This window comes from Coregonus clupeaformis, unplaced genomic scaffold (genome assembly GCF_020615455.1).
Source record: "Coregonus clupeaformis isolate EN_2021a unplaced genomic scaffold, ASM2061545v1 scaf1642, whole genome shotgun sequence".
In the NCBI taxonomy this organism is placed as follows: Eukaryota; Metazoa; Chordata; class Actinopteri; order Salmoniformes; family Salmonidae; genus Coregonus; species Coregonus clupeaformis.
Genome location: NW_025535096.1, coordinates 45,735 through 65,776, shown reverse-complemented (window position 1 = coordinate 65,776; position 20,042 = coordinate 45,735). Strand labels below are relative to the sequence as shown.

General features: G+C 44.6%; 1 protein-coding gene across 3 annotated transcripts; it reads left to right on the top strand.

The window, feature by feature from the left end:
- The first annotated feature begins 2,674 nt into the window (after window positions 1-2,674).
- Window positions 2,675-7,894, top strand: LOC121543040 (syntaxin-12). Of its 3 annotated transcripts, none has more exons than XM_041852732.2 (10): window positions 2,675-2,789; window positions 3,764-3,900; window positions 4,413-4,482; window positions 4,681-4,774; window positions 5,188-5,325; window positions 5,505-5,551; window positions 5,707-5,818; window positions 6,316-6,388; window positions 6,550-6,632; window positions 7,219-7,894. In XM_041852732.2, exons 2-10 carry the CDS (start codon window positions 3,801-3,803, stop codon window positions 7,309-7,311), a joined length of 810 nt encoding a protein of 269 aa, XP_041708666.1. In that variant the 5' UTR covers window positions 2,675-2,789; window positions 3,764-3,800; the 3' UTR covers window positions 7,312-7,894. The 3 variants fall into 3 exon arrangements, with proteins under 3 accessions (XP_041708666.1, XP_041708665.1, XP_041708663.1); XM_041852731.2 differs by having other exon boundaries at window positions 3,721-3,900; XM_041852729.2 differs by having other exon boundaries at window positions 2,676-2,789; window positions 3,746-3,900.
- Window positions 7,895-20,042: the final 12,148 nt, after the last annotated feature.

Genomic DNA, 20,042 nt, shown 5'->3' with positions numbered 1-20,042 from the left:
CATGTCTTGCTTTAAATAAATTCATGTGACATTGATGCTCAGAGACCAAACATGTATTAAAAGCTAATTTGATGTTACTTCAATTAATTGTATAATATATTTGGTTAGAATTTATTGTACTTTTGGTGTTCTCAGGATCTTCAGGAGGTAGCTGTCTTGACAATGTTTAAACCTAATTCCAAACACACTTTAGGGCACTAAAATAAACTGTTACTTCTATTTGAAAAGACAACAAATAACCTGCTCCTGTAATAACAGAGTAGAGAAGCACAACATATGCTTTTGCTCCATGCAAATGAAAATCCAGCTTTTACTAGTTTCAATTGCTCCCTAGAATGCTACAAAGACCATAGGCTGAAACTATACAGAATCCTGAAGTGAAACAATAGTAAAATGAAGCCATTCACGGCATCCAGGCTACTCACACATTCCACACACCCAGCCCCAGGGAGAGAGAGCTCATTGTTGCAGACTGGTCTTGTTAGACTAGATGGAATATAGTAAATGTAAAACCGAGACACTCAAATTAGTATTTTATGTTATGTTTGATATATTACATTGAAGGTTACTTAAGGCAAAACAAAATTAGGGTAGTTGGTCGGTGTGGGTGGGTGATAATGTGAATGTCTAGCAACCAAGGCTGTATGTTCAAATCTCATCATGACAACTTTAGCATTTGAGCTAATTAGCAACTTTGCAACTACTTAGCATGTTAGCCAACACTTCTCCTTAACCTAAACTCATAACCCCTAGGGCTAGCTAACAGCGTTAGCCACCTAACTAACGCTAGCCACAATAAATTGGAATTTGCAATATATCATACATTTGGCACCCGCAACATATTGTAAGTTTTGCACTTTTGTAACATTTGATTGAATTTCAATTGGTAATACAATAAATGGACAGATGGAAGAACAATAAATTAAAACATACCATCATACTAAATCAGTGGTCACCAACCGTCGATCTCCAAGGCATTCCTAGTTGATCACCAAACATTTCTGTAAAAAAAGCCAACGATAAAGCCTTGCATCTTCTATTTTTGTATTCGCTTCGTGCTGTTGGCTTGTAGGTGAACTGATTCAGCAGACCATGCTGGAAGGCAAAGTGTTCCCAATGTTAACCATTTAATGTGTCTGCAGGTAGAACTCCGCCACCCGCAGGCCTAGAGAGCAAATCATGTACTTATAGGTTTTACAGCTGGCCAATCAGATAGTCTAGATTATATATTCAACAGTTCACGCAGACTAGTTAGAAAAGAAGCGTTGAACACAGCTATAAAAGTTACCAGATTAAACACATGTTGCTCGACTAGAGAGAGACTTAAATCTAATACAGTGGAAAGAGCCGCTGTTTTAAGAGTGAGTTCATGTTTAAGTTGTTATTCAGCACTCTGTCAGCACTCCCTTGTCCAAACCCTTGATAAGCCCTAAATGTGTAGTGTTCTCCCACTTCCACACACTACAAACCGAAGGCACTGCAGCTGCAAATGAATGAGTATAGCAAAGTGTTTCCGTTGTTATTATTAGCGGTTTGTGTCTGGTTTTTTGAATATTTGGAATATTTCACTTTCTCTGGATGTAGGAGTAATAACATGAATTGGTCGGAAAAATGCGACTTGAGTTTTGCCATCAGCTGGAAGACTGTGTCCCCCTTTTCTCAGCAGACAGAAGGAGGGCGGAGGGACGATGAGTCGGGTGAGAGCAGCAGCCTCACCCGCTGCTCCCTCCCACCCCTCAGACTGACCATCAGATGTAGGTCATCAGTCCAGTAAAATATATATTATGCTCACTTAGCGGTGCTTCACAAGTAATACAACAAATTATCCATTACCAGTGTGATCATATACTTGTTTTTTTTTCATGGTCTGAGAAGAACAACATTGGTAGGGCAATTCGAGCATATCCAATACGCAGTGATAATGTATTGGGCCTATAGCCTACTGCACAAACCTCATTGCTACATAACTGTTTTTAATTGGTTAATGTTTTATAGGCTTATGTTATTTAATTCATGATTTAAAATAAATCTGCGGTAGATCTCGGCTTGCATTTTGACTCAGAAAGTGATCTTGACTCAGAAAAGGTTGCTGACTACTGTACTAAATGGTTTATCTCGGATTTACGTACAGAATAATACGAAATGCTCTGAGACCACGTTGCAACATCCTACCCACTAAATCTGTTCATGCCCTACTAATGAGCCTGACACCGGCTGGTCATGTGAGTGTAGCTCAGTGCAGCAGCCTTTGGGATCCATTATAAGAAGCAGTGTGAAAGTCATGGGACAGGCACAGGACAGCCAACTACTGCTGGCCTCTATTAAACCAAAAGGCTTAGTTATTCTATCGTTAGTTATGTTGACCTAGATTTTAGGACTGAGTGACGGGATGTTGTTCATAGGGGCTTGATAATAATGAACCTGTAGACTGAGCTGCACTCCAATCATATCCAACCCTCATATCAGAGATCTCATTATCAACAGAGAAAGTAGCCTATAACCTAACATAAACAAATCAGAATTCATAAAATGGGTTACTTTTAGATAGGGATACACTTGACCCGAAGTGGCTATTTTACTTATGTAGAATAGATCTAATATTTAGTTTCTGCGTATGAGTTTTTGTCTGCTGGCTCAGAATATGAGCAGAGTAGCGACTTTGACACAATCACATGCGCACGCTGAATTATTGTGACCAACCGCAAACGTGTGACGTCGCATTATGTGCTCGGTCTTCGATACGGGACAGAAACTGGAAACGACGCATTATACTGCAATCCCATTGAAAAGTAAGGATTTTATCATAATATTTAATCAATCATTTTACAGATGTAAGTAGAAAACAGATTTATCTTGATTGTCTACACTGGTAAAACCACCCAGAAAGTAGGCTACGATGCGACTGCCAGTGGCTATAACTGTCAGTGATTCAATTGGATAGGCTACATTGTATCTACTCGTTCAACACATAATATGGAACTGGTTACAATTGTTTCTAACCCGATGCAAAGTGTAGCTGTTTTTTAAATTACGTTTAATTGCTTTCGATTTTAATTAGCCCAGTGGCCTATAGGCTATACAACCCATTAAACCCAATAGCCTATATGAGCATGTCAGACTGACTGAGGGCGCTACATAAAAAATGGTTCATGTTATGCAGGCTTGTCGCTGTCACTTTATAGCTTGTAGCCGAGATTTCAGATGCTATGGTTGAATAATAGTGTTTGACCGAGGCTATTCTTAAGTTGTCATTCATGTTCTATCATGAAATAAGCAGCTCACAGAATTGTCTAATTAATAATCAGTTAAAATTAGAAACTATGTGACCTCATATCTTGGTCATGGTTGACCCGCTAAATATAATTTCTGGAATCTTTTTTTGCGACAGTAAGCTACTGTTATTTGGGCCATTATAATGAAGTAGCGCGCCAAATAGCCTGGTATTTTTGTTATGTGCAAATGGATAGCCAGCCTACATTCGGCTCGTGTGCCTGCCGAACCTGCTCTCCTGTTGTAAACAACCTGCGCTCATGACGAAATGTGGCCTAGCCTATGCGGCATTGTGCACTGTAAATAGTCGATATATTATAGCCCGCCCATGTGGTCGGATGGAGGATAAACCACAACTATTTATGTCTTTCAATCATTACTTAGTCTTATGTAGCTTCAAGTGATGATATTATATGCAATCTGATAATGGTGCTTGTTTGAATATATGAGGCTGCTATATGTGACTGTATGGCAGGTGTGTCCAACATTTCAGTCCCCACTACCGAGTGTGACAGACGCCAGGAGCAAGGATGTCATACGGGAGAACAGACAGCTACCACTCGCAGCCACGAGACTTCAGCAACCTCACCCAGACATGCAGTGTCAACATCCAGAAAATCACACAGAACAGTGAGTGGTGAAATGAACAAGACAGTGACAGAACCCAGTGTTCTACTGCTGCGAGTTACACCTTGTTGCAATGCACATTTCCCTATATGGTATATTAAAGTAGGCATATTCTATTCTATAACCTATCCTAACACCAGACACCCACACTTGAGTATCACAAATAAGTCTTGGAGGCTTGATGTTTTGGGTCTATTTGTGTCTTCCACCTACTTCTGATCTCCTCTCTTGAATGAACTAATATTAGGCAGAGATGTCTGAAGTCAAAAAGAGGAACTTCTGAGACACGAACAGCCTGAGTAGGCCTATAGTATAATGTATAGTGCTCTATTTAGAGAGAGAGAGAGAAAGAGGGATAATTTTTTATTTATTTTATATTTAAAAAGAGAGATATAGAGAGAGAAGTTTTGTTCTATCCATTGGGATAAAGAGAGAGAAGTGTTGTTCTATCCTGCTTTCTCAGATCCCCCTTCTCTTAGTTCAGCTCACCTCACAGTTTTTGTTTTGCTATACAGCTGGGCAGATCAAAAACATGCTGTACCAGATGGGGACGAGACAAGAGACCCCAGAGCTGCAGGACAGACTGTGAGTACTACTGACACTACTGCTGACTACTACTCAGTAACTAAGTAACTACTGACACTAACTGACTGCTTCAACACTTAGCCTTTTCCACCACTAATGGGGACAACAAGAGCATCACTAATTAAATATATACGTACTGTATGTATACGTACTGTATGTGTGTGTGTGTGTGTGTGTGTGTGTGTTTGCTACTCACAGCCAACAGGTACAGCACTACACCAACCAGCTGGCCAAAGAGACCAACATACACCTGAAAGAGCTGGGCTCCCTGCCTCTCCCTCCCTCAGAACAGGTGAGTGGGAGTTCTATGCATAGATACTGTATATTTTTATAGTTCTATGGAAGAGTTCCACATCTATGGACTTGTCCCAGATCTGTTTGTGTAAGCATATCTGGGACCAGGCTACATCAATGTCCTAATATTTTCAAACCAACTAACCGTATGTCGATAATCTCGTGTTCTGTTTCCTGATACAGTATATCATCTTATCTAACAAACCAAATGTGTAAATCATATATAACTCTGCTGAGGACATCTCACCATGACAAGTATATTCTACTGAATCTATTCTATTCTGCTCTGCACTACTCTGCTCTGCTCTACTCTACTTTACTCTATTCTACTCTACTTCTACTCTACTCTACTCTACTCTACTCTACTCTACTCTAATCTACTTTACTGTATTGTGTGATTGATCCTTCCAGAGACAGCAGAAGATCCAGAAGGACCGACTGATGAATGACTTCTCTGCAGCGCTCAACAACTTCCAGGCGGTCCAGCGACGGGCGGCCGAGAAGGAGAGGGAATCAGTGGCCAGGGCCCGGGCCGGGTCCCGCCTCACAGTAAACACCCTGCGTTCTCATTGGCCTAGATTTAGCCGTCTGTCATAGTCACTCACCAATAGTATTATTAGATAGGCAAAATAAAACACAGTTTAATTGTCATATTACAGTATGATGACTGATTAGTGTAATGAAATGTGAATGAGAGCGTTTCAATGATGGGTTTGTTTTTATTTCAGCAGGGAGATGAGGGGAACGTTGATGAACAACTTGTGACATTTGAAAAGTAGGTACACAGTGGAGGTAGAGTCCTATCAAATATTCTGTTCGAATCATTTAAAAAAAACGTAATGACACATTAATTAAGTTGTAACAAAGGTGTGTGTTTGTATGTGTGTGTCCGTGCGCTTGTGCATGTGTGTGTTTGCTGTGTGTGTGCAGAGATGATGATGACTGGAGTCAGAGTCAGACCCAGCAGCTGGAGGAGCCAGAGGTCACAGAGGAGGACCTGGAGGTCATCAAGGAGAGAGAGACCAACATCAGGCAGCTAGAGGTATTCACCCAGCTACCAGCGCTACCAGCTACCAGCTACCAGCTACCAGCTCCACTCACATTCCATACAGGAATCACAGAGCCTCATTACATTTACATTTTAGTCATTTAGCATACTGTTGAACTCCAAATCAATCCTAAGCCCTTCCTCTCTAGTCAGTGGAGGCTGGTGGGAGGAGCTATAGGAGGACTGGCTCTGTGTCTGGAATGGACATAATGGAACGGTATCAAACATGTCAAAGATATAAAAACCACATGTTTGATACCGTTCCATTTATTCCATTCCAGCCATTACACAGAGCCCGTCCTCCTAGAGCGTTTCCCACCAGCCTCCACTGTCCCTAGTACAGCCCAACAGCCCCTATTCCTGAGTATAGCCACACTCCTGTAGATCTGACAGGACTGGGCTAGGGGCTAGGGGCTAGGGGCTAGGGTACGATTTGGACTTCAGCCTAACTAACCTTGTGGTGATTTTCTCCCTTTCTCCTCTCCCTCCAGTCTGACATCATGGATGTAAACCAGATCTTTAAGGACCTGGCAGTGATGATCCACGACCAGGGAGAGATGATCGGTTAGTAGACGTGAAATGGATTTTCCCCCTCTCTGGTTTGATAACATGCTGGTTCAGAAGGTTACTGTCTGTGATGGTTTAGAATTCCATCTGATACTGTATCAGTCCTGGCTCCTGTGACCCTGCCCTTCAGTGTGTCTCCTCTCCTCTCTGTTTGACAGACAGCATTGAGGCTAACGTGGAGAGTGCAGAGGTCCATGTAGACAGAGGAACCGGACAGCTCCAAAGGGCCGCCTACTACCAGGTAGCGCTGTGACGATTATGGAATGACCACCATTATTGTCATAATTGTCATTTTTGTTGAAAAATGTTTTGAGCTTATAATGCATCTTTGAAAATTAGCTACGGCATACCTAATGAATACAACACAGCTTTGGTGACACCCCTGTCTAAAAAACGAATGGTTTTGACTGCTTAAAACTTTTGGAAATGATGCTTTTCCTTCCAAACGTGCCGTTATGCTCGTAAAATAACTTTACCCTCTTCATTTAATAATGAAAAACTGCTATTGGGTAAACTATTTCTACTTGAAAATAAAATTGAATCCCCCCTCCTAAAATGAATGTATTAAGACGATTATGACAATCTTTTTTTTTTGTTCATGGTTATTGTCCATAATTGTCGGTTACACAATTATATGATTATTGTGTCAGCCCTACTACCAGGTATCAACACAACACCATCACAACATGGGCCGTGTTTGATTTGTAGATAAGTCCGAATGCTCTGTCGATGATCAGGGTCCTTCATTTAACCAGGCGAGTCAGTTAAGAACAAATTATTACTTCAAATCACCAATCACTGCCTTTTTGTGCTCCCTCCACCTGTAGAGGAAGTCCCGTAAGAGGATGTGTATCCTGGGCATGGTGGTATCTCTGGTGGTCACCGTCCTGGCTATCATCATCTGGCAGGCCATCAAATGAGAGGACAGGAAGAGCACAGAGGGAAGGATTTTAATGGCACATCGAACTGACAACCTAGAATGGCTTCCAATGGAACGTCTGAGTGAGTGAATGTGTGTGTGGGGGGGAGCGGGTGTGTGTGCGTGCGTGCTTTCGAGAAAGATATAGACAGAGGCGTAAGGAATAGATTGTATAAATTCTCTTCCCCATCTGTATATATTAAATACTAACTGTTCTAACACAGTCCTGCACTTACTTTCATGTCAGAAATGCAAATGATCTCTGTCATCATTACATACATTACTGTGTTAGAATATGTCTGATCTAATGCAATGTTGCACAAGTTTATATGTATATAAATTCCATGGGTACGGTTTGATATGGTTTATTTTCTGCCTCCTTATTCTTCATGTTGTGAATGTCTGATTCTCTTCCAGATGTCTTATAGTCCATAGTATTATCACAAGGAGATTATGTAGTTGAAATATGGAGGATTCCTTTGATAGCACACAAAATGTTTGTATTATTATTATTATTATTATTATTATTATTATTATTATTATTATTATGCTGACTTTCATTAATAAAATCAACTGTGCATAGAGTCCCGACTGTGTCACACAGGCCTATGTATTTCCACAAGATGGCGATGTTATGCAAGTATTATGAGGTGAATGTATAATGTGCACAAGCGCCATGTAGTCTACCATGCTTTTATTTAGCTATTAAACAAGTCAAGATATACTAAAGCGTGTAGTAGTCTTGCAATTTTGCAGTAGTGTTGATGATGTGTGGTAGGTTGCTTAACATATTGGCACCTTAATAAAACATGTTTACTATATGTTTATAAGACACTGTCCTGCTAAATATGCACAAGGTTAGAGAGCATTTGCCATGGGACTGTCATGGTGATTTGAAGCGGTGATGACAGTTATTCTGGAGACTGTGTCTTGCCCGACTCACACCTCTCCCTTGTGATTAGTGAGCTAGCCTAGTTTACCCCTGCTTCAGGCCTATTACCTACAGGTGTTGCCTTTCCAGCTCTTGTCCCGATCCGAGTGCCCTGCTGATTCCAGCTGCGGCACCAGCCTTTCAATCAGCGGCCGCCAGGGTGGGGGAAACCTGTATTAAAAACCACTCAGCGAGACAACTAACCCAGGGGATAGGGCGACCAATAGTTCACCAGGCTCTCCTAGAACTATGAGATACTTTCTCCACTCGACAACTGTTATGATGACGCAGATGCTAAGCTATTGGACTGTTTTGCTAGCACAGACTGGAATATGTTCCGGGATTCTTCCGATGGCATTGAGGAGTACAACACATCAGTCACTGGCTTCATCAATAGGTGCATCGATGACGTCGTCTCCACAGTGACCGTACGTACATACCCCAACCAGAAGCCATGGATTACAGGCAACATCCGCACTGGAGCTAAAGGGTAGAGCTTCCGCTTTCAAGCAGAGGGACTCTAACCCGGACGCTTATAAGAAATCCCGCTATGCCCTCCGATGAACCATCAAACCGACAAACCGTCAATACAGGACTAAGATTGAATCGTACTACACCGGCTCCGACGCTCATCAGATGTGGCAGGGCCTGCAAACTATTACAGACTACAAAGGGAAGCACAGCCGCGAGCTGCCCAGTGACACAAGCCTATAAGACGAGCTAAATTACTTCTATGCTCGCTTCGAGGCAAGCAACAATAAAGCATGCATGAGAGCATCAGCTGTTTCGGACGACTGTGTGATCACGCTCTCCGTAGCCGATGTGAGTAAGACCTTTAAACAGGTGCCAGGATAACAACCTCTCCCTCAATGTGATCAAGACAAAGGAGATGATTGTGGACTACAGGAAAATAATGACCGAGCACACTCCCATTCTCATTGACGGGGCTGTAGTGGAGAAGGTTGAGCGCTTCAAGTTCCTTGGTGTCCACATCACCAACAAACTATTATGGTCCAAACACATCAAGACAGTCGTGAAGAGGGCACGACAAAGCCTATTCCCCCTAAGGAGACTGAAAATATTTGGCAATGGTCCTCAGATCCTCAAAAAGTTCTACAGCTGCACCATCGAGAGCATCCTGACTGGTTGCATCACTGCCTGGTATGGCAACTGCTCGGCCTCCGACCGCAAGACACTACAGAGGGTAGTGTGTACGTCCCAGTACATTACTGGGGCCAAGCTTCCTGCCATCCAGGACCTCTATACCAGGCGGTGTCAGAGGAAGGCCCTCAAAATTGTCAAAGACTCCAGCCACCCTAGTCATAGACTGTTCTCTCTGCTACCGCACGGCAAGCGGTACTGGAGCGCCAAGTCTAGGTCCAAAAGGCTTCTTAACAGCTTCTACCCCCAAGCCATAAGACTCCTGAACATCTAATCAAATGGCTACCCGGACTATTTGCATTGTATTTGATTTTATTATTTAAATTATTTTTACACCTACAGGTGTACGCCACAAACCCTTCACCTGTGATCCTGGAGTTACTCCCTGTAATGGAACTACTGTTCCATGAGACGAGAGGTATAGTTACCATGTCAGAGTTAGCCTTCCCGCCTAACACATATTAGACACCCCAAGCATGGACCCACAGAGTAATAAAAAGAGGAAACCCTCTGGTTCTATTTCGGCCAGTGGCTCCCCAGTCAGAGAAATCCACTGCCTGTTTTTATTCAAGCAAAGCCCTTTACAATGATTCTAATACCCTGTAAGTGCCCTAACTCTCAACCTCGAGGAACCCAATCCTATTCCTCCAAAACCAAAATATACCAAAAGAGAAGGGGTTCTATCCCTCAAACAATGACTTCTATAGTGGCATACCCCTTAACTCCTACCTCAAAACTGGTTACATCTGGTCCATATTGGACTCACCCACCCCCAAGCCCCATTTTTCGTTGCACTTGTCGACCTCCAGAAGGACGTCAAAGGAGGGGGTTGGAGGAAGTTAATGTTCCATTGCCCTTTCTTCGACCTCCCTTTCTGGTTCTTCCCCAAGTTCCACCCATGGATGCTGGTGTCGGCAGCGAAGGTGCTGATGTTGGCAATGACCATGTTTACTCTGCAGTCCTCGGCTGACTGCGACGCTGCCCAGCTCTCCCCTTACTGTTTTTCCTCCCCCCACTACGAATCAAAATTTTTCTGGCCTCATGCTCCCTTCGCCCTAGAATCAACTGTATCTCAGCAGGAGTGAGAGTTACATCCATCCCACTGGTCACAACACCCCCTCCATGGATTAACTCTCGCTCCTGGTAGATAACCTTTCCATTGGCCAGGTGAATGGTTCAGGTTCTGCCCCCACCCGGCTTTCCCCACGACTTCACCATCACCTCATGGATATATTCTCCCTCGAGCTCTCTCGGGCACACCCCACTCCTTGTGAGCCCACCAGCGAGGTGTGCTCTGTACCTCAAGCTTTTTGTACCTTTCCACATCTACCTCCGGTAACTGGTCCCTGAAAATCCATAGCCATCGCCCTGACCTCTTCTATCGCTTTAGACCTCTCCACACAGTTGGTACATAGTGGTGCCTCCGGGGTCAACTATAGGTAATGGCATCTTACATGGGCAATCCCGCATGTTCCACAGTGGGCCTACAGAAACAAACAGCCATCGTTAGCATACAAATAAACCCACAAGCAACTGTGGCCCCTCATGATGAGTTCAGAATGTTTGTGGCCCCCACCCCGATCAAAGTTGGAGCTATGACTTGCTCGCTCTGTAAAGAGGATACCGTACATTACTAAACACAGCATAGTCAGTCCGTTTATTTTTTTATATAATCCAGTCTAATGCTGTGAACAATCCCAACACCAGCAGCCACCCTGAGATCTTACACGTGGCCCTGTAGTATCTGTCACCACAGACACACTCCTGTTTGCAGCACACCCCATTCTTACGTACTGTACCCAACCTGCCTTGTTTCTGCACATTCTTGCTGCCCATGTTCACACACACCACCAGATATATTCCTAAGTACACTACTATCAGTGCTTCTAGTGGCCTAAGGGTACCATACCATTCTAATCCTACGTCCACAGCTTGCCACACCAACAAGACTCATTTGCAGTACTTGTCCTTGCCTTGTTCCATAGGGCATCTCCCCAATAGGTAAACCATAAACCAACTGCATTAGTACCTCCAGGGCGCTCCCAACCATATCCACCCTCCTAGTTTGATGGTTCCTCCTAGTAAAATAATGATCCTAATTACCCAACCCTCCTTCATGAGCCCTGTACACAGTATCCCAACCATAATAGGGTACGTAAGGTATAGTCTACCCCACTCACCCATGACTCATTCAGGTTTGTCTCGTTCTCTGTGAAATTGCCCTCATTGTTGTTGGTGAGGTTACCCGACATCTTGCCCCTTGGCTCCTATCCTCTCTAGTGCATCCCTCACCCACAACACTTGGCTTATATCACATTTTATTCCTTCAACAGGAAGTGAAACTGCTACAGAACGTTTTAATACTGACTCGGAGGGTGGCCTATTTTACCCCATTCTGTCAGCAATTCTTGCACCCACCCAAAACTGAGCCCCTTCCTACACGCAGGAGACAGGGGTTCAGTTCCCTGATGGGGAGCCACTCCCAGCTATGTTCCCTTCCGCCATGGCTATTATTAACACGTTTACTAACTGTGCTTGTTCAATTATTACAGGTTCATCAGGGAGCACCTCAGATTCCAGTCTTGGGTCAAACTTTTGACATACCTCAGATAGCCCTTCTCCTCTCCTCCATCTGCTCCCTGAATGTTTTCAGAGTGCCTAAACTCCTAGGCTCAGACTTTACCAACTTAGGGGGACCTCCTTCCCTAAGGTCTCTTCCATTCCCTGGTGCTGTATGGCACAGCTACGCTCTAGTGGTTATTTTTCAACCCTTTATTAAAACAGCCAGATCCTCCCGGTTACATCCATCCCACGAGTCACAACAACTGTTGAGATGGTAGCTAGTGGTTGTCGTGGAGACAGTGGAGGAGATAGCTGTGTTGCTGTTGAGGTGCCATGAGTGGTCCTCATCACCAAGAAGTTATCTATCTGTCATTCCTCCCACAGTCTCTGTCTCCTTCACCGGCCACTTTGGCACAATGACTCAATGGCTTATCAAACCGCCCTCCCCTCTTCTCCTCCCCTTCATCTATACTGATTGGGAAAGACTTGCTAGGTGTAAACAATATGGTGGAAGCTTATCATTAGGCTGACTTTCACCTGGTCAGGTCTTTCAAATCAGTGCAATGAAGGAGAGGAGGCGAGGAGAGGACAGACTTTTAGACAATGGAGAGAGAGCCAGTGAGTCAGTCCTCTTGTAATAGACACACACACCTCCTGGTCCTCCTAGCTGTGACTATGCAAGCAGCTTCCTGATTACTGGAGTGGGACCTTCAGGTACACTGACTAATGAAGAAGACAAGGAAATGAAGACTCTCTCCTCTGCTCCTGGACATGTGTTCATATTATGACGGAGTGTGTGTGTGGGAGAGATGCAGAGTTTACTGAGACTTGCAGCAAAGCAGAACTAATGGCTCTAGCTAGCTACCTACTCTGTGAAGCTAGTTGGGGTGTTTTTAATGCCAGTACTTTATGTTGGGGACATATTCAGAGTGATGTGTGTGACTGGACCTTTGAACTCTGGAAAGTGTGTGTGTGTGCGCGTGTGTTTGTCTGTGTGTGTGTTTATACACTCTTTAAAAAAAAAAGGTTACACAAGGGTTCTTTGGCTGTCCCCATAGGAGAACCCTTTTAGGTTCCAGGGAGAACCCTTTTTGGTTCCATGTAGAACCATTTTGTAGAACCCAAAAGGGTTCTACCTGGAACCAAAAAGGGTTCTTCAAAGGGTTCTACTATGGGGACATCGGAATAACCCTTTTAGATCCTAGGTAGCTCCTTTTTTTCTAAGAGTGTAGGAGCCATACTCTGAGTTTTGACAGGAGCCATACTCGAAGACATCGCTCACCTTTTCTCTTTTCTTCATCCAAGTCCAAAAAAACGGAAGAGTCTCTTGTTCGTCAGAAAGAATGAACAAATGAACGTCTCTGGAGCACAGAGAGAGAAAAGGCCAGATAAGAATTCCCCGTCTGAGTCTCTCTCATTATACGAGAGGAATGAAAAGAGGCACTTCGTTTTCCATATTCTCTTTTATCAGAGGCCAGTCCGCTTTTCTCCTGTCCCCTTTTCATTTTCCCTGTAGTGTGTGTGTGTGTATGTATGTATGTATGTATGTATGTATGTGTGTGTGTGTGTGTGTGTTCTATAGACCCAGACACATATCGGCGAGGCTGATCTGCTGCTCTGATGGACTCTGTGACGTCACGAGAGGCTACACAGCTTTCAGCGGGATTGCTCAAGTAGTGCAAGGAGACAAGGTTCAAACAAAACAAGGATTTTATTATAGGTCTTGGGAAATTAACGAAAATATAACAAAATTCTGTTCTCTTGTGGCTCTTTAAGGGTTAACAGTTCAGGGATGTCTCTTCCACATCCAAAGTCATAATTCTCACTCGCTCAGATAACTTTTCCCCAGCCTTACTGTAGTCCACGTTGCAGCTAGTGGCCAACCCAGCAAAAAGTCCTTCCAAATGTCTCTCACGTATTTCCACAGGTGCATATATCCAAAGGTGAGTATTTCCCAAAGGTAAGTATCTCCAAATCCTTATATTCCTCATGGAAGTGGACGTGCAGCACTCTTGTCCTCCAGAGAGCCCAGCTTGGAGACTGTGTCTCTTCCCCTTCCCAAACCTTCAGCTCATCAGCTCCTCATTTGTTTCAGCTGCGTGGGAAGATTGGCCATAGAGGGGTGGAGTTCCCGACCATACCAGCAGATGGAGCCATAGCTGTCTGGGTTTGCAGCCACCTCAGGGGGATGTAACGTCCCTCCAGGACACAGCCTCTCGTGACATCACACATCCCCTCCTCGGGACCGACGTCCTCGCGGGGTAAAGGCAGCGAAGAAGGCATCACGCCGGGAGAGGGCGTCCGCATTGCCGTGGTGCTTGCCAGACTGCTCTCTCTTCAACTCCTCCAACTCTAGGACCAGGGACTCAGCCTCCTGTTGTCTCTCCTTGAGTTTCTTACTGAACGCATCAGCCTTGGTTTTAGCAGAGTTTAGCTTCTGTTGAGCAGCTTTCAGTTCCTTCTCTCTCTCTGCCTCCGCATTCTTCATCTTGTTCTCCAACACCTTGTACTTCTCCTCTGCCTTCTTCTGGACCTCCTTACTACTGCGCAGGGTCTCCTCACACTCCTCGATGGTCCTGCGCAGCCTCTCCAGCTCCTCCTGTTGCTTAGGGAAGGAGCTCTGTTGGAGTTTAGCCTGGAGGATATCTAACTCTTCTGTCTTCATGTCTAACTGTTGCTTTAACAAACGATACCTCTCAGCGGTCCCCTTCCAGACCAGACAGTTCTTTGTCCAGATTCTGTAGCTCCGTCTCTGTGTCGGTCTGGGCACCTGCCATCCCTATCAGAGCCCGGGCGGGAGTGAGTAATTCGGAGGATTGCACCGGAGCCTTCCCAGGATGAGTCTTGCCTCTCCGTTTCCGAGGTACTCGGGTTATCCTCTCCTGAGACTCTCTCCAGAGTGGGTAAAAGGCTGGGCAGTCTCGTCCAATTAGGACAGGGACGGGGAGGGAATCAACCACCCCCCGCCGTCGTGTGTATGGTTCCCCGTGTGCTGGTCATTGTAAGTTCAGTAATGGGGTATTCTCTGGTGTCCCCATGGACACAGGAAACTGGGAGGACTTTCCCCGGGGTCAGACACGTTGGGCCCACCAAATCCTTACGCACCCGGGTGGCCCGGCTACCAGAATCCAGTAAGGCCTCCACATCATGGTGATTCACAGTTACCGGGCAGGTGGGGGGTCGATCTGGGCCGCCATCTACGACTCCCAAGAGCGAGGCAAAACGGTGTGTGGGTGCTGAGCTGGAGGACTCCGCAGTGGGCATAGGTTCATCGGCTGGTTCCCCACACTGCCAGGAGATATGTCCCATCTCCCCACACCGGTAACACTGTCGAGTTTCCCCCTCCTGGTGTACTCTTCTTGGACCCGCCTGGTTTCTGGCTCCCCTGGAGCCGGGATAAGTCCTGACGTGGCTGGGTTCGAGACCTTAGGGTCCTTTGGACGGGTTCTTCCCATTTGTGGTGGGGCCGCCCTCCTGGGGTCTTTTTCGGGAAGCATTCAGCATCTCCGCTGTGGCCTGGTACTTTTCCACAGCTTCCACGGTCAGATCAGCCGTGGTCAAGGCCTGTTGACTGATGAACCGTTTTGCCTCATAAGGCAGGGCGCGTGAGGTAACGATCCACCACAACGGCCTCCACCACCGCCGCTGCTGTATTCCTCTGTGGATCCAGCCATTTCCTTGCGATTCGGACAAGTTCATGCATCTGCGCCCGAGGAGGTTGGTCTGGTTGGAAGGTCCAGCTGTGAAAGCGCTGGGCCATACCAAACTTTGTGAGTCCATATCTGCTGAGGATCTCAGACTTCAGGGCATCATAGTCAGTAACCTGGTCAGGGCCCAGGTCCCGGACAGCATTCAGCGATTCCCCGGTTAGAAAGGGGGCTAACAGACCAACCCACTGTTGCTTGGGCCAGGCTTCCCTAGTGGCCGTGGCCTCAAATGCATGCAGGTATGCCTCAATGTCATCGGTAGCTCCCATCTTAGATATAAAGTCACTTGCCTTTATTGGGCGGGTATTTTGGACCACCCTCTGTCTCTGCAACTGCAATTCCTCTGCCTTCAGAAGGTTGGCTTTCTTTTGCTCCTCCAAGAGAGCCACGTTTGCTTGCATCTGGGCTTGCTGGCCAGCAACAAGGGCTTTCAATATGTCCTCCATTTCAGTCGGCGGGGAGCCTACGGCCAACTTGGAAAACTGGGTGATCAAACCTTCGGTATCCTCCTCTGACATGCACTATTAACGCTTGAGCGTGCCCGCATTCTCCACCATCTGTGACGTCACGAGAGGCTACACAGCTTTCAGCGGGATTGCTCAAGTAGTGCAAGGAGACAAGGTTCAAACAAAACAAGGATTTTATTATAGGTCTTGGGAAATTAACGAAAATATAACAAAATTCTGTTCTCTTGTGGCTCTTTAAGGGTTAACAGTTCAGGGATGTCTCTTCCACATCCAAAGTCATAATTCTCACTCGCTCAGATAACTTTTCCCCAGCCTTACTGTAGTCCACGTTGCAGCTAGTGGCCAACCCAGCAAAAAAGTCCTTCCAAATGTCTCTCACGTATTTCCACAGGTGCATATATCCAAAGGTGAGTATTTCCCAAAGGTAAGTATCTCCAAATCCTTATATTCCTCATGGAAGTGGACGTGCAGCACTCTTGTCCTCCAGAGAGCCCAGCTTGGAGACTGTGTCTCTTCCCTTCCCAAACCTTCAGCTCATCAGCTCCTCATTTGTTTCAGCTGCGTGGGAAGATTGGCCATAGAGGGGTGGAGTTCCCGACCATACCAGCAGATGGAGCCATAGCTGTCTGGGTTTGCAGCCACCTCAGGGGGATGTAACGTCCCTCCAGGACACAGCCTCTCGTGACATCACAACACGTACAGGATGAAGACAAGGAGGATGGCCTGTTTTCTCTTCTCCACTACGAGATGCAACAGATTCTCTCTGCAACAGGAAATCAAAGTAGGCTAATAAATGGCTATTTTTTAGGTAATAACAAATTAAATGTCTCTAGTTCATCTCCCAGGACAATCTCAGTCCTCCTGTTAAATATTGGCTCTGGTAGCCTATCAATATTTTGGTGGTACCTGTAGTTACATGACTTCATTAGTATTTGTATTTATTAGGGATCTCCATTAGCCAAGGCAGCAGCTACTCTTCCTGGGGTCCAAACACATTAAGGCACTTATATCACACATAAAACAAAAGATGAAACAGTACATCATATAACATTATTACACCACTACATATCTACAATACAAAATGTATAATACCACCATACAACAATATTACAATGTAATAATAATAATATGCCATTTAGCAGACGCTTTTATCCAAAGCAACTTACAGCCATGCGTGCATACATTTATGTGTATGGGTGGTCCCGGGGATCGAACCCACTACCTTGGCATTACAAGCGCCGTGCTCTACCAGCTGAGCTACAGAGGACCACATGTACGTGTGTGTAGAGTGCGTGTGCTATTGTGTGTGTTCATGATTTAAATTAGACACAATATTCTCTTCCTTCATAGAAAATGTGCCATAATATAATTGTAAACCAATACTGTTATAGCCTCGTTGCAAAATAAGGCTTTCAGAGACAAACAAACCCACACCACTTTCTTCCTCTGATCTGCCTCCCACCCCCACACCCACCCCCACCCCTCACCTTACACCTTACATCCCTCCCCTCTCACCTCTCACCTCTTCCGTGGAAGCAGGGGTCAATCAAAGCAAATATCCAATATATCCAATATCCAAGCTCCAAGCTAACATTGTCAATAACCACGCCATTTTCAACGATATCCATCAGGTCTCAACATCAACACTGGCACGCATCCTAAAAAAAAAACATATTCAAATGAAGCAAATTTATCGAGTGCCTTTCGAGCGCAATTCCGAAAGGGTGAAACGACTGCGGCATGATTATGCAGAGGTATGTATTCACTTTAGCAGTGTGATCTTGCATACTGTCTCATAATCTTTTACTGTACTGTAATATGTATACTAGATCTACACTGAACTACACAATTTTGCCTGACACTGTTTTTCAGAGAGTTTTACGAATGGATGGAGAGGAGATCCAGCATGAGTTCATTTACGTAGATGAGGCTGGGTTCAACCTGACGAGAACACGAAGGAGGGGAAGAAACATCATTGGCCACAGGGCTATAGTCAATGTCCCAGGGCAACGTGGGGGTAATATAACACTGTGCAGCCATTACACAGAATGGGGTCCTCCACCGCCATGCCCATATGGGCCCTTACAACACAGCACTCATACTTACATTCTTGGACCAATTGCACAACATAACAGCAGCAAATCAAATCGATCATATGCAATACATTGTTGTCTGGGACAATGTGTCTTTCCACCGCTCTGCTCTGGTTCAGAACTGGTTTCAGCAACATCCACATTTCACTGTCCTATATCTTCCACCATACTCTCCATTCCTCAACCCTATAGAAGAGTTTTTCTCGGCATGGCGGTGGAAGGTATATGATCTCCGTCTCCAGGCTGAGGTACCCCTCATCCAAGCCATGGAGGAGGCCTGTGACCAGATGGAGGTAGCAGCAATGCAAGGATGGATTCGTCATTCAAGACGTTTCTTTCCAAGGTGTCTTGCTAATGACAACATTGCCTGCGATGTTGATGAAATTCTCTGGCCAGATCCAGCTAGGCGAAGAGACAATGTCTAGTTATTTTTTAAATATTTTTTTTGAACTTACAATACGTAAAGTGACGTTTGGTTACAGTATTATGAATCTCCATGTCAACATTTTGGGCGTGTTGAGAAATAAATGAGTTTCTTCAGTCTGCAACATTGGTCTTGTGTAGTGTTTGGTGAATTTACATTATATTTGTACTTTGTTGAGAGTAGCCTACTCTAATCATAGGGAAGTAGAAGTGCTAAAAGTGTTTTAGGTTTATCACAGCAGAGTGTAACTCGTGCAAACAGAGTATAGTAATGTGAAACGTGTGTGTTTCATATGGTAACAAAGTGTGGTTTTTAAAAAGAAGTGTATAGTTTTTACAAGAGTGTTTAATTTTGCAAAGGATCTGTAGTGTTTTGCTAATTGGGTGTGTGGTTGTGCTAATTGTGTGTAGTGTTTTGAAAACACGGGCCCTGTTTTGAAAATCGTGTTTAAGCAATCAAAAAAAACTGTAATGTGCAACCCAATTTGAGCCGATTTTCTGTGTCCACCATAGTAAGGACATTCAGAGAAGAGAACAGGTACAGTATACTACTGTATTTTTGTAATTGCAAATTTACTGTACTACACTATATGCAGCTGTTTCAATAGACATGTGAAAGTTAATCACTGTATGTATTGTACTGCATGAATATGTTTTGTAACTGCACAACTACTTTTTGTAGAATTGCAAGGCTGTCACATACAGGTGGAAGGACAGCTATATTCACTCGGGAGCAAGAGGCCGTTATAGTTGGCATGGTCCTTCAAGATAATGCAATACGACTTCAAGGGAATCAACAGTGTGAGCATTTCCACAATTGACCGTGTCCTCCATCGTAACAGGATGCGAATGAAACAAGTATACAGAGTACCTTTAGAGCGCAACTCACCAAGGGTGAAAGAACTGCGAGCTCAGTATGTGCAAGTAAGTGTACATTCAGAAACATTTACTGTAATCCAGATTGTCTACAGTACTAACACATACTATGTGAATGACATTACTCTTCAGTACATACAATGTATGTGAATCAGAAGTGCATACAGTAGGCCTAATTGTACTCTACAGTATAGCACTGTCTCTGTACGACTTACAAAATCCTACATACAGTATATTGTATTTCTACACAGACAATATTTGACTTGGAATCCTTGGACAGACCCCATGAGTTCATCTTTGTCGATGAAGCAGGCTTCAATCTAACAAAGAGGAGAAGGAGAGGCCGACACATGATTGGACAGAGGGCCATTGTTGAAGTCCCTGGTCAACGAGGTGGCAATGTCACAATCTGTGCTGCTATCAGCAACCATGGTGTTCTACATCACCATGTTACACTCGGGCCATATAACACCCAACACCTTCTAAGATGTATTGCCAATCTAAGAGATATT